Below are 14,915 nucleotides of genomic sequence, written 5' to 3'. Positions count from 1 at the left end.
CTTGGACAAATAACTTGATCTTTCTGAACTTTAGTTTCCTCATCTGTAAAAGGAGGGGATTGGACCAGCTGGTCTCTGAGGGCCCTCCTCCTTTCTGTCTGTGGTCCTGTGTAGTCTGACCTCCCCATAGTACTGAAAGTTGATCTCTTGAAGGTTACCCATGAACTCTTCCCTAATTGCTAAATCTGATGGCATTTCTCATCTTTCTGCAACATTTTCACACTGTTGATCCTCCCCCCTTCCTCTTGGATACTCTTTCCTCCTTTGGCTCCTGAGACACAGCTGTCTCAGTTCTCTGCTTACCTGTCTGACTGGTCTTTCTCAGGCTCCTTTACTGAATCCTTATCTGTCTCCTGTGCTCCAAGAGAGAGGGCATCCCCCAGAGCTTGCCTGGAGCCCTCTTCTTTTCTATCTCAACACTTCTCAATTAAATCAGATCAACAGTTCTTAAGAACCTTCTGCCATCAAAAGCTAGAGGCTGCTTGACATAGAGAGTGGATAGGCTGACCTTGGCTTTAAGGCCTCCGTCTGACAGATATTGTGTGACTACTTAACTTTTCAGTGCCCCAGGCACCTCTCAGCTTAGAACTATTTTCACAGTGGCCTGAAGCTGGTGCTTGAGGAGCCATGAAAGCTTGGTCTGAGGTAGAAGATCAGGGTCATCTACTGCATCGCAGGTCATCACCAGTGGGCTTGACTCTGCCTTGCTATTAGACTTCAACGACCTGGAAAAGATAGTGAGTCTGATGACTTGGGGCAATTCTGCCTCCCTTAAATCTAGTTCGCAGGCAAGTGAAGACATCCCCCTGTGAGATCATTGTCCTCTTCAGAAACGGTGGACAATAGCAACAAGGAGAGGACACTGTGGGAGGCCGTCAACCTGTACAGGTGAAGGGTTTCTCTACAACAGGATTTCCTCCTACTAGATTTACAAATTCAAGTCAAACAAAAATGAGCCAGAAATGGGAAGAGTAAGTAAAAAAATGACTGTGTCTGTCCTCAAGTAGTTAACATTGCTTTGGAAGACTGTCCTAGACTGATCCCATCAACTCAACTCTCCAGGGTTCAGTGATTGATTCTGTGCAAGTGCCTGTCAAGTCTGTCTGTCCAATCCTCCCAGGTTCTGGTCCTGCTTCCAAAGCTGCCTGCTTTCCATATGCATCTGGAGTCTCTCAAATCAACATAGTTGTAATCCACCTTCCCCTCTCCCCAGAAGCCCACCATTCCTCCAAATTTTCCTGGTCCTGTTGAGGACACTGCTCTCCTTTCCTTTGTAATTGGTGAGGGGTCTTGTCAGAAATTGAAATTCCCTTCATTTTTTGCTTCAAGGGGGAAGGGGAGACATACTCGAGAAGCATTTATTGCACAAAAGTAGTGGCTTCAGAGGAAGGGCAGGTGAGAGCAGGACCCCATTCTAGGCACACTGAGACAGTGTACCAACATTTATGGGATGCAGCTACTTAGGGGAAAATTTGTATCTCTAATTGCTTATGTCAGTAAAACAGAGAAAGAACAGGTCAATGAATTGGGCATGAAACTAGAAAACCTAGAAAAAGAACAAATTAAAAAGCTCCAGTTAAACACCAAATTGGAAATCTTGAAAATCAAAAGAGAGATTAATAAAATTGAAAGTAAGAAAACCATTGAACTAATAAATAAAGGGGAAAAGAGTAGGAGTAGGGGTTAGGGGAGCCCAGAGAATCTGGGAAAAGGAAAAGTATGAGAGAAGGCTGGAACGATAGGTTGGAAGGATTTAGGGGGTGTTGCTTGAATGCTAGCATCCAGAGATTATTTAGTAGGTTGTGACCCAAATTAGCTGAGTCTTTCCATCCTCTCTCCATGTTTTCCCATTGCTGGATCTGGAATGTCCTCCTACACCTAGCCAACATGTGTGAGTTAAGCATCCCTGTCTCCTCTGAGTGCAAAACCTTTTTCTAGCTCCAGCCAGGCCAGTTCCCAAGATAGCTTCCCCTCCATTAATCACTGCTGCCCTCAGCTCTACAGTTCCCCTGATGCTCCTCCGCCCCAGCTGTTCATCTCTGCTGCTTCCTTCTCTTGCACCTGCTCCAGATAAAGAACCTCGAGACAGAGGTTCACAAAGCCCCTTCTCTCAGTGTTTGTGTTCATGGACTTGAAAATCAGTTCAACTTAAAAGTCTATTTCCTTTACCTCCTGTGACCAGGAAGGACCTTGAGATGCTAATGCTCCCATCTTTCCCTGAGATAGAATGAAGCTATGATAGGCTGTGACTTCCTTACCCCTATAGGCAGACCCCCTTAAATGCCATTGTAGGGGGACACAGAGGAAGGACCAGACACAATTTCTGTCAAAAAATCTGCTCTTTGCGGAGGGAGGTAACCCAACATTTGGAAGTACCGTCTATGCCAGACACCATGTTAGGTGCTGGGGATAATGGGGTTAGTGGGATAGGGACTGGACTGGTGATTTTCCGTGGCATAGAGAATGTTCCAGAGAGGATCCCCCTTTGCCAATGCAGACTGGCACCTTCGAGTGCAGTTTCAAGTCTTTCAGAGGTGCCTAGAGTATTGAGAGAAAGTCTGAGTGACTTATCCTGAGTCATACAACCAGGGGCACAGTGCTGGACTTGGATTCAGGAAGACACTGGGGACGTCACTCAGCCTCAGTTTCCTCTTCTAGAAAATGGGAATAATAATAGAGTCTGCCTCATGTTGAGTCATTTTTTAGTTCTGTTTGACTCTTCGTGACTCTGTGTGGGGTTTTCTTGGCGGAGATACTGGAGGGTTCGCCATTCCTTCTCTAGCTTGTTTTACAGATGAGGAAACTGGCAAACAGAGGTAAGTGATTTGCCCAGGGTCGCACCACTAGGAAGTTTCTTAGGCCAGATTTGAACTCAGGAAGATTGTCTTGCTGGCTCCAGGCCTGCCACTCTTGTCACTGTGCCACCTAGTTGCTGTTGACCTGTAAGTAAAGGAGGCAAACAGGCTAGGTGACATAATATATAAATTCATATTGTTTATTCCCTTAAGCTAGCAGACGTACTCACATGGAATCAGAGCTTTAATTCTGACTCAGACAAACTGAGGAAGACCTATGATATTCTTAGAACAATTCCTTCTCAGGATGACTGCATCACTCAAAGATTATAGCTTCCATATGTTTTTAACCATGAGAAATTAAGTTTCTTAATTGAGTAGGTTGTAAATACAATAAGACAAGAGAGTGGACAAAGTGTCAGTTGAAATGACAATCCCAGATTTGTGTTCCCTTTCCATGGCATATGTCCATAGGATACCAAGATAAGAACAGTAACACTATTTAAGATGGTGTCTGGTCCCAGGTATCCTGCTCCTGAGCAGCTTCAGTTGCTGACACAGGAAGGGGCATTTTGAGTTCACTCAGAGGAAAAAGGACAGCAGGTCTGTTTGATTAGTTCAGGCGTTGGCCCTTCTTGGGGCTCAAATGATCTTAAAGGATTATCACTGCTCATCCGCCTTGTAAGAGCCAACATTTAGATAACGTTTACTGTGTGCCAGGCACTGTGCTAAGTTCTTAATGATCTCATTTGATCCTTTCTACCACCTGGGGAGTGAGGTACTATTATTATCCCCATTTTACAGATGAGGAAACTGACGCAAGCAGGTGAAGGGACTTGCCCAGGATCATCCAGCTAGCAAGTTTTAGGCCAGATGTCAATGTCAAGTTTTCCTGACCTGGGGCCTGATGTTTTATTCACTGTGTCATGAGGATTGAATGAGATGATACGTACAAAGAAAGCACTCTGCAAACCTTAAATCAATCTCTCTCTCCACCCCCCCCATATGTGTATGTGTGTATGTATGTGTATACACCTCCTCCTCCAGCACAGAGACATGTGGACCTATTTAAAGTTCATGCAAGGTAATTGCAGTGGGCAGGCAGTTAGCAGCTGGGGAAGGATCCAGAAAGGCCTCTTGTGGGAGAGGTGCACAAGTTGGGCTTTGAAGGAAGCCAGAGATTCTGAGAGGCCCAAGGGGGTCAGCCTATGCAGAGGTGAGCAGGTGGAAGGTTATGTGTTCAAGGCAGCGAGCAATGAAGCCTGCTGCTGAGAAGGGAGAAAAGAGGAAAAGGGGAGATGGATGGGGGCAAGGGTGTTTGCAGAGAGCAGAAGAAAACGGATTTTGGGGGGGGAGGTTTCTAGATGCGTGAAAAGAATTCCCAAGAGCCCTGAGGCTAAGCAGAGCCTGGGTAGATAGATGCCCCCCCATCCTGGAGGCCCTTCCCTGGACTCGATGGTCTCCTGAGGAGTCCAGAAGCTTTGTTTCTCTTTCCTTTGTCTCTTCCCTTTCCAACCCCCTGCCTCATCGTCTTCTCCCCCTTCTCCCTTCCCCCCCATTCTTTTATCCCCCATCCTTAGCCCAGAGCTTGGCCTATCAGGAGCCTTTAACAAATGCTTGTTAACTGATCATCTGATTTACTTTCTTCCTTCTGATTTTTTTTTCTTCCTTGAGACTATCCTGTGGCAGCTGCTCCTATGTAAAGATAAGGGCTGGATATACAGACTCAAAAGTCTTTCTAATACCTTTGTCCATTGGGTCTGCTCTCTGCAGGTGCTCTCCCTTCTCTGTTCCCCAGGGTCCCTTGCCTGAATTGGATCTAGGGGATGGTAGGGGCCTGCTTTTGTGTCACAAGATCCTAGATTTTGAGCTGGGAGGGACCTCAGAGGCCAAGTTTAGCTCTCATTTTACATCTGAGGAAACTGAGGCCCAGGGACTTCAAGGTCACACAGGTTGTAAGTGTCTAAGAGAGAATGTGAATTCAGGTTTTTCTGATCCCCAAATTCCAGCGTCACTGGTTTGACCTTTTGCTGAAAGCCTCAGATTCTGTTCCACAATTCAGAAATTCATTTTTCCTGATTGGGCAAAGGCCTAGATTTGAGATTTAAAAATGTACATTGTGCCCTTTTTTTTTAGGCTTAGTTTTTTTTCTTTGTGTTTTTAATACCAAATATAATTTTTGGGGGGTGCATTTGGATCTATGATTTCTTTCCTGTAAATGATCCCCAATGTGGAAACTCCATCCACTGTGGCAGATTGTTTGCAATACCTAGTCTTAGAAAGTTACCTGGGACCTTGTCTAGGGTCATGCAATTAATATTTGTCAGAACTTGAATTCATCTTCCTGCTTCTAAGACCATTCCTCTTTTCTGGGCACTGTGATGGCTTTTGCCTTGTAAAGAGTGGGCATTCAATCAGTGTCGATCAAATGGAAAGATAAAAGCCTTGGCCAGAACACTCTGTGACAGGAGGTATTTTAAGCTGAGGATGACTGACTGTCTGTAACAGAAGAAACTCCTGTTTCCCATGGGGATTGGATTAAATGCCTGCTGAGCACCTGGCACTGACCTGTGCCCTTTGATTGGAGTCAGGGTTCTTTTTACATGAGACATGAGAGATTTGCTTGTTGCACGGGGGAAGTTTGACTTCTTTTTATCATGAGTTAAATAGTTATTCAGTACTTAAACCCTAAATCCATCTACTTATTTAGCACCTAATATGGGCTGAGTAGCATAGTGTAACAAGGAAGACCTGAATTCAGGTGTGATCCTTCCTCTGGGTGCTATAGGCAACCTCTAAGACCATCCATTGTGGAGAAGCTGCAGACGTGCATTGGCGGAGGGAGTTTCCTTTTCTGGGAGTTCCCTATCACATGAAAACAGGCCCAGTCCTTGTGCCTGTGGCAGTCACTGTGGAGAGCTGGGCTTACAGAGTAAAGCAGAGCAGCCCCTGCCTCTGAGAAGTCTCCATGTCACTGGCCTGCCAAATGCCTGGTACAGAGCAAGCACCGATGGACCACAGCGAAGGGAGAGAGCCCTTGGTTTGGCAGGGGGGGGAGAGGGGTTGTCCTCATTGTCATCCAACAGAATTGACTTAGCAGCTCCTGCCTCTAAGAGGTCTAGGCAACTGGTAGAGTGTCAGATCTGTATTCTGAAAGACATATGTTCCTAACCTGGAACTGCTGCTTTCTCCAATCCCAGGCCCCTCCCCCCCAGCCTCTGCTGACCTTGATCCCAGCCCCTTCCCTCTCAGCCTCTGCTGAGCCTGATCTTAGCCTCTGCTGACCTTGATCCCAGTTCTCTCCCCACCCCCAGTCTCTGCTGATCTTGATCCCAGCCCCCTCCTTCCCCCCAGCCTCTGCTCATTCTAATCTTGGTCTCCTCTCACCTCAGCCTCTGCTGACCCCCATCCCAGCTCCATCACATCCCACCCTCTGCTGATTCTGATCTTAGCCCCCTTTTCACTCCAGCACAAGCCTCTTTTGACCCCAGTGTCCACTGCAGCTGAGTGCCTTGGAATGAGTGGGTCTGATGTGCTTCTGGAGTGCATCATGAGGAATCCAGCCTGACCTGAGTAATGGGAGGAGAGAATGGGGAGGTCCTGGGAGTGGAGACTGGAGAGGTCAGCATCCTTGGGTGCTTAGGGGCATGGGAGTGACAGCAAGGGGCTGGGCATCTTGGAGGGATGGGGCTGCCCTTCACTTTCCTCCTTGGAATTTCAGTGTTTCAGAGCCCAGGAGCCTTGGGCTGTTGCCAGGGACTTAGTGTGGAAGGGGAAGAAAAGATGGGAAACTGGAGCTGAGGAGTTGGGGGGAAGGGCAGCTGCTCTCCCTTTTTGCTTTCCTCTTTGTCCGGCCTCCCTTCTTTTTTCCCCTCTCCACCAACAGAGAAACAGACAGACCCACCCAAAGATCCCTGGGGGCTTAGCACAGTAACTGGCACATAGGAAGGGCTTAATTGTTGACTTGATTTGGTACCAATGGAATTCAGTGTATATCAAACACCTGATGATCGGGGCTCTGACTGTTCAGAGTGGAAGAAGGGGAGAACATAGAGTCTTTGGCAGGTCCTCTCAGAGGTGAATGCTGCTGCCCTTTCTTCCCACCCACATGGGCGGAAGCTCAGTGCAGGTCTGTAGAGTGGGCTGGGGCTGAGACTCATAGATGGATTTATAGCCTCATCAGGTGTAACTGAATGCAGATGTGCGCTCTCTCTCTCTAGGAAATTTGGATTTCCCCTTCCCCAAAGGGGGAGGATACCTGTTGAATACCAAGGCCAGTTCTTGAGATCCAGTCCCCCTTTTATCTAAAGGAAAGAAAACCAGAGGAAGATGATGCCTGTGACATTAAAAACTTTTATTAAACAGGAAAGTAAAACATGGGAAAGGGAGCAGCTAGCCTAATGTTGACCAGCATACATACATACATACATACCTACATAAAAGTATTTGTGGAAATACACACACACACATTTTTGAAACAAAAGAAGGCAGGGAATTAGGAAGAAAGGCAGGAATTGAGCAGGTCTTAGAAAGGAATGAGGCAGGGAGCCCCATTCCCAGAGGAAGGGGGAGATCCAGGAAACAGAGAGAGTGAGGAATTCCACATGTCAGAGCTGTGGGCCTTTTGATAGACAAATCAGAAGACCTTCTTGGCGATAAGCAATCTGACCATCCAAGGCTTAAGCATGAACAATAAGATAAGGGGGTGCCTCCAAAAACCATAAAACAAGGTATGTCCAAAAAGTCCTATTCAGGGGAATCTCTGAAGATAAGGATACCTCCAGAGTGTCCATAAACCATCAGATATCTTAGGGTCTACTTCAAAGCTGGGATGAGCTTATTGATTTCAGAATTGCTGATTTTCTGCATGTCCAGCTAGGTTTGTTCTTGGTCACTGCAAAGGACTGTTGGTGTGTCAAACCACTCTGTATTTTAGTTAATACAGCTAGTCCTCATACAGCTCCTTCGAGGTTATCTGGATACTTGGGGAGCTCAAGCAAATCGAGGTAGTTAACACTTATTTACAAATTGTCTTGTACACGGGCTACAAGAATGACCCAAACTCCATGAGCCATCCTGCAGTAAGTGGTATGGTTTTGATGATTTAGATATCCTGGAGATCATTGATGGATACTAAATGTGGATGGGATTTTGGTTGAATTTTTTTTAATTGTCCAGGGAGTAGCCATTTTAATCTCTTTCCTTTTTTCCTTCCTTTCCTGCAGACTTCCTTCTATGGCCGGTTCCGGCATTTCCTGGACATCATTGATCCCCGTACTCTCTTTGTCACTGAGGTAGGTAGCTGGCTCTTTTCCCAGAGAGGTTCCTCCTCAATTACCCCTTCTCTTCCTGGACGAGCGGGCATCATTTCTCTGTCTGTGGGCAGGACCCTGCATTTTCATTCCCCAGAAATGATCCAACTTGATTTCTGCTTTTTCTCCTGCTCAGGCAATGTGGATATAAAGATTTTGCCTTTTTTTTTTCAGTGTGTTTGAGAAGTAGTATCATTCAACATCAACTGGGGGAAGGGGGATAGTTGTGTAGCTGCAGGGAGAGGGATCCATGGATGGACAACTCAAGTACTGCATGTGTACTTTCTCAATGTGGAGATTTAGAGGATGGCTTCCAGTACACTGGATGAATCTTTCATGGGAAATTTATGGCAGAACCAGGACAAGGTCAGACAGGATTATAAAGCACTGGTATATTATTATCTGTACCAGTGGAGGTACTTAATTAGGGCCATTCGTGGCAGCAGTTAGAATGAAGGGTCTCTGGAGGAATTTGAAATAGAGACTTGATCAATTTCTCTTGCCCATTTCAGTTCCTCTGTTTGGCTGCCTTTCTAGGTTCTGTGTCCAGTGGAGATTTATCAAAGCGTAGTCTTGGCAGCTGCCTGCACTGGGCCCCTAAATTTTCATCCAGGTTGGTGTGATAGTACAACAGCTTCTCAGATTTCCCTCTTTGTTTAAGAAAGGCCCCATTTCTGACATATGCTCAGGGCACACCCTTCTTAATAGGGGTTCTGGGATAAGAATTAGATTATAAAATCTTAGAGCTAGAGTTAGAAGGAATTTCAGCTCTCTAGTCCACCTCGTATATTTTACAGATAAGGAAACTGAGACCTGGAGTGGCCCAAAGTCACACAAGTGGGAAGTATTAGAGACGGGTCTCTTTCCACATTCCTGTGTTGTCTCAGATTCCAGCCCTTTGCTTCTGGGACTTTTGAGTACAGTCACTGGGGATGAGAGGATAGAAGTGAAACATTTCTGAATTTCCTGGAGGCTGGTAAACAAGAGAGACACGGGGTGGTCTCATCAATGATGCCAAATGCCATGGGGCTGTTTGGGTCACATGGATACTTTATGGAGTTAGTATTGGCAAAGAGGGGGAGACCTACTCAGCTGGATTTAGAGATGAAAGCAGAAATCAAGGGACAAACAATTCCTATGGAATATGTGTGAGTCATTTGACAAATGCTAGAGGAGTGGCCATGGATTGCTCTCCCAAGTATGAATCAAAGCCCTCCTTGAACTGGTTAGGGGTTTTTCCCCTTGGGAATCTATGTGTGAAATACTAACTCAGACTCCATTGTGAAAGGGAAAGAACCATCGCATACATAAAAGGCCCTACTTATATAGTAAATAAAACCAATATTATATCAATATGTTCAGTGTGTAAATGTGTACATGCATGTAGATTTTCTATAGCAAGAGAGACAGTGTGGAGGGAGGACAGGCCTTGGAGGCAGGAAGACTCAGGGTGACATTTTGCTTGTGACTCCTCCTGATGGGATCCTCAAGGACGTGTTGCTTAACCTCATGTGCTCTGGGCAGCTCTGTGAGCTGTAGAGAAGGTGCCGTCTGGGCAGGTGGAGGTCCAGTTGCTCCTCCCCTATTATAGAGCAAACTGAGTTAGTTCATTTACTTTCCCCATAGGAAAACTACAGGTTTAAGAATTGTAGAGACCAGACATTACTGGGAGTATTGCAGAAATGAAAGTATTGTTGACATTCCTGCAGGGAGGACCCACACTATTAATCCAGTTGTCCAAAAGAGAAGGAGAATGGAGTCTGATAACTACAGTCTGTGCTTGACTAACAGGCGTGTAGTAGGGTGCAGTGGACAGAGGGCAGGATTTGCTCTCAGGGGGATTGAGTTTAAATCCCAGCTCCTGTTCCTTCTGTGATCTGGGACAAGTCCTTTGACCTCTCTGGGCCTCAGTCTTCTCATCTATAATAACTGGGCAGGGCTAGAGGATCTCTTAGGCCTCTTCTAGCTCTGGATCTCCGAGCCTCTGAGCCTATGGAGCTATTCCTGCAATATTCTAGAGCTCAGTTTTAAGGGAATGGTATACAAACCTTTAGAAAAGATACTAGGAGGCAGAGCCAAGATGGTGGAGTAAAGGGAGAGACTCGCCCAAGCTCTCTCCAGTTCCCCTCTAGTCAACTTTAAAATAGCGCCTCAAGCTGAATTCTGGAGTGGTGGAACCAGCAAAAGTTTGGGGTGAAGCAATTTTACAGCCTAGGACGATAGGAAGCTGGCAAGAAGGGTCTGTCTCAGTGGGGTGGTGGTTGGACCTGGAGCTCAGCACAGACCATGCAGTGCAGACCATGTCAGGGTAGGAGTAGAAGATTTCAGAGGCAGTTTATCAGTGGCAGCAGCAGCCTAGGGAGCTCTCAGCTCACATCCAGTAAGGGAGTTGGACAACTAGTCAGAAGGTGTTTACAGAGGACCCTTGGTGGCACTGAGTGCAGGGCTCTTTTTCTTTGCCCATTTGCAGCTCTGGGTTACAGTCTCAGAGCTGAAAGGGGCACTAACTCACTGGCACTTGCAACCACAAGAGTGCAGGGGGCCTGGTCACAGTTCCAGGGCAGAGAAGAATGCTTGTGGTTGCTCACAGGCCAGGAGAGCAGTGACCACACCTCTCCTTCTATCATACCCTGGAAGAACCAAAAACCTATAGACCCCCCAGAGCTAGTTCTGAAAACAGAGGCCAGAAAAGTCTGGAGCTTGGGACAGTGCCCACTCCACCTTGGGAGCAAAGCCAACTTTAACAAAAAGTTTTAAGTCAAGAAATAACCTAAAAAAGTAAGCAAACAACATAAAAAGAGCTTAGAAAGTTACTATAGTGACAGGGAAGATCAAGATACAAACTCATAAGAAGACAATAAAGTCAAAACAGTGACATGCAAAGTTTCACAAAAAAAAGTGAATTGGTCACAGGCTCAAAAGGAATTCTTGGAAGAACTCAAAAAGAATTGTAAAACTCAAATAAGAGAAGTGTGTGTGGGGGAATTGGGAAAAGAAACAAGAATGATGCAAGAAAACTATGAAAAGATGATCCACTGCTTGGTAAAAGAGGTGCAAAAAACTATAGAAGAAAAAGCTTAAAAACCAGACTAGGCCAAATGGTTAAAAAAAAAAGGTATAAAAATCCACTGAAGAGAAGAACTCTTTAAAAAGCAGAATTGTCCAACTGGAAAAAAGAGGTACAAAAATTCATTGAAGAAAAGAGTTCATTAAAAAGTAGAATTGGCTTCTCACTGACCAAAATAATTCCATAAAGATTAGAAGTGGACAAGTGAAAGCTAATAATTCCATGAGATTTCAAGAAACAATAAAGTCAAAAGAATGAAAAAATAGAAGAAAATGTGAAATATCTCATTGGAAAAACAACTGACCTGAAAAACAGAAACAGGAGAGATAATTTAAGAATTATTGTACTTCCTGAAAGCCATGATCAAAAAAAGTGCCTAGGCATCATCTTTCAAGAAATTATCAAGGAAAACTTCCCTGATATTCTAGAACCATAGGGTAAAATAGAAATGGAAAGAATTCACTGATCATCTCCTGAAAGAGATCCCAAAATGAAAATTGCCAGGAATATTTTAGCCATATTCCAGAGCCCATAGGTCAAGGAGAAAATATTGCAAGCAGCCAGAAAGAAGCAATTTAAATGTCATAGGATCATGCAAGATTTAGCAGCTTCTAATTAAAAGATTGGAAGGCTTGGAATATGATATTCTGGAGGGCAAAGGAGTTAGGATTACAACCAAGATCACCTACTGAGCAAAACTGAGTATAATCCTTCAAGTATTCCTCACAGAAAGATCATAGCTGAATAGAAAATTTGACTTTCAAATATATGATTCAAGAGAAGCATGAAAAGGAAAACAGGGAAGAGAACTCATAAGGGATTCATTAAGGTTAAATTCAATAAAGCTAAAACATTCCTAGATGGGAAAATGATACTTGTAATTCCTAAGAACTTTATCATTGTTAGGACAGTTATAAGTAGGATATAGGAGTGTAGAAGGAGTAGACAGTGGGCACAGGTGTGAGTTGACTGTGATGGAATGATTTCAAAAGAATAAAATTAAGGGGTGAGAGAGGAATGCACTAGGAGAAAGGCAAAGGGAGAGGTAGAATGGGGTAAATTATCTCACATAAGAGAGGTGTGAAAGGAACATGGGGTGGTGTCGGCAAATAATGCTTGAACCTTATTCTCATCAGAATTGACTCAGAGGGAACAATCTACCGACTGAGTTGGGTATAGGACTGTATCTTGCTATACGGGGAAGTAGGAGGGGATAGGGATGGGGGGGCAATAGAAGATTGGGGAGGCAGTGGTCAGAAGCAAAATAGACTTTTGAGGAGGAAGAGGGTAAAAGGAGAGAGAGAGAGAGAGAGAGAGAGAGTAAATGAGGGGGGAGGGGTGCAATAGGATGGAGGGAAATACACAGGTAGTAATCATAACTGTGAATGTGAATAGCATGAAATCACCCATAAAAAGAAACAGCAGAGTGGATTAAAAACCAGAATCAGATAATAAGTTATTTACAAGAAGCATATTTGAAGCAGAGAGACACACACAGAATAAAGGTAAGGGGTTGGAGCAAAATCTATTATGCTTCAGCTGAATTAAAAACAAAAAAAGCAGGGGTACCAATCATGATCTCAGACAAAGGAAGAGCAAAAAGAAACCTAATTAAGAGCCAATCAGGGAAGCTACATTTTGCTAAAAGGAACCATAGACAATGACGCAGTATCAGTACTAAAGATATATGCACCAAATGGTATAGTCCCTAAATTTTTAAAGGAAAAGTTAAATGAGGTATGGGAGGAAATAGATTGTAAAATTGTACTAGTTGGGGAATCTCAACTTTTCCCTCTCAGACCTAGATAAATCCAACCAAAAAAATAAACAGAAAAGTAGTTAAGGAAATGAACAGAAGTTGAGAAAATTTAGATACTGAATGGAAAAATTCAGGGGTATATCTTTTTCTCAGTAGTACCTGGCATCAACACAAAAATTGACCATGTATTAGGGCATAAAAACCTCACAACCAAATGCAGAAAAGCAGAAATATTAAATGCATCCTTTTCAGATGATGATACAATAAAAATTACATTCAATAAAGGGTTGTGGAAGCATAGATTAAAAATTAATTGGAAACTAAATAATCTAATTCTAAAGAATGAGTGGGTCAAAGAACAAATCATAAAAACAATCAATAATTTCATAAAGAAAATGACAACAGTGAGACAATATGCCAAAATGTTTGTGATGCAGCCAAAACAGTATTTAGGGAAAAATTTATATCTCTAAGTAATTACATCAGTGAAACAGAGAAAGAGCAGATCAATGAACTGGGCATGCAACAACAACAACAAAAAACTAGAAAAAGAGCACATTAAAAATTCCCAATGAAACCTCAAATTGTGTGGTGAATGAAAGATGAAATGACTGAGGAGAAAAGGTTTGATCTGAGCATAATGATTTATTAAGCAATGCGTGGCAATTTCCCAACAAACCAGTACCAGACCTCCTCAACTTTGGCCTGGACCCTGAATACAAGGAAAGACGGACATACATTAAAAACAATGGAATAAGGCCAATTAATGAAAAGGAAACAATACAACATTAGATAATCTGATTTCTAATTAGATGAGATATTAGGAGCTTTCTATATCGGGAGGGGGAGAATGAAAAGATGCAGTTCCCTGAATTCAGAAAAAGAGGTGTCCCATTTCCCCCAAGTGTCTGTAAACAATCAAAGGAACATGGAAACAATAAATGATTGGTTGGTATGGGTCCAGTTTTCAAATAAGCCATATGGATTGCTTGAGATGTACAATTGTGAGAACACTCCTTGCATCAGTCTTTAGATCTGGCTGGGTTTCTGATGAACATAACTGAGGTTCTTAGTTAAGGGTGTCTAAATAGCAGGTAGAGGTGGTCTAGTTTCTCAGGCACTCAGGATTGACTTCAAACAAGATAATAAGTTTTTCTCCCAAAATTCCCACAATTGGATAAAATTTTCTCACAAGATAGAAGTTGGACTAGACCTATAATTGAATAGAAAAGGAACTGAGCTGTCTCCAGAATTGGGTCACAAGATGGAGTCAATGTGGTTCACTCAGTTCCCACAATTAACCACTTTCTATCTTAATCCCCTCATTTCCCTCAATTTTCTCAATTGGAAATCCTGACAATCAAAGGAGAGATGAATAAAATTAAAAGTAAGAAAATCATTGAACCAATAAATAAAACTAGGAGCCGATTTTATGGGGGGATCCAATAAAATAGATAAACTATTGGTTAATTTCATTTTACAAAAGGAGGAAGGTCAAATTACCAGTATAAAAAATGAAAAAAGGGTGAATAAACCAGCAGTGAATAAGAAATCAAAACAATTATTAGGAGCTATTTTTTCTCAATTACATGCTAATAAATATGACAACCTAAGTGAAATGAATGAATACTTGCAAAAATACAAATTTGCCAAGATTAACAGAAGAGTTAAATAACTATACCTTAGAAAAAGAAATTGAACAAACCATAGATGAGCCCCCTAAGAAAAAATCTCCAGTACCAGATGGATTCACAAGTGAATTCTACCAAACATTCAAAGAACAATTAATTTCAATACTATATAAATTATTTGGAAAAAATAGGCAAAGAAGGAGTCCTGCCAAATTCCTTTTATGACAAATACAAATATGACAGAGAAAGAAAATTGTACACCGATTTCCCTAATGAATATTGTTGCAAAAATTTTAAATAAAATCCAGCAAGGAATTACAGCCATGTCACAAAGATCATATACTATGACCA

The 14,915-nt window shown here is 43.2% G+C and overlaps 1 protein-coding gene across 1 annotated transcript in view; it reads left to right on the top strand.

The window, feature by feature from the left end:
• SFXN5 (sideroflexin 5) overlaps positions 1 to 14,915 on the top strand; it is a 205,074-nt gene that overhangs the window by 15,732 nt on the left and 174,427 nt on the right. Inside the window, exon 2 of the mRNA XM_072627630.1 lies at positions 8,021 to 8,089. Coding sequence (XP_072483731.1) covers positions 8,021 to 8,089 — 69 coding nt within the window. The remainder of the gene's footprint in view (positions 1 to 8,020; positions 8,090 to 14,915) is intronic.

Source organism: Notamacropus eugenii, chromosome 1, assembly GCF_028372415.1.
Source record: "Notamacropus eugenii isolate mMacEug1 chromosome 1, mMacEug1.pri_v2, whole genome shotgun sequence".
Taxonomy (NCBI): Eukaryota; Metazoa; Chordata; class Mammalia; order Diprotodontia; family Macropodidae; genus Notamacropus; species Notamacropus eugenii.
The sequence above is the reverse complement of the archived record's forward strand: the minus strand, read 5'-3'. Positions and strand labels throughout refer to the sequence as shown.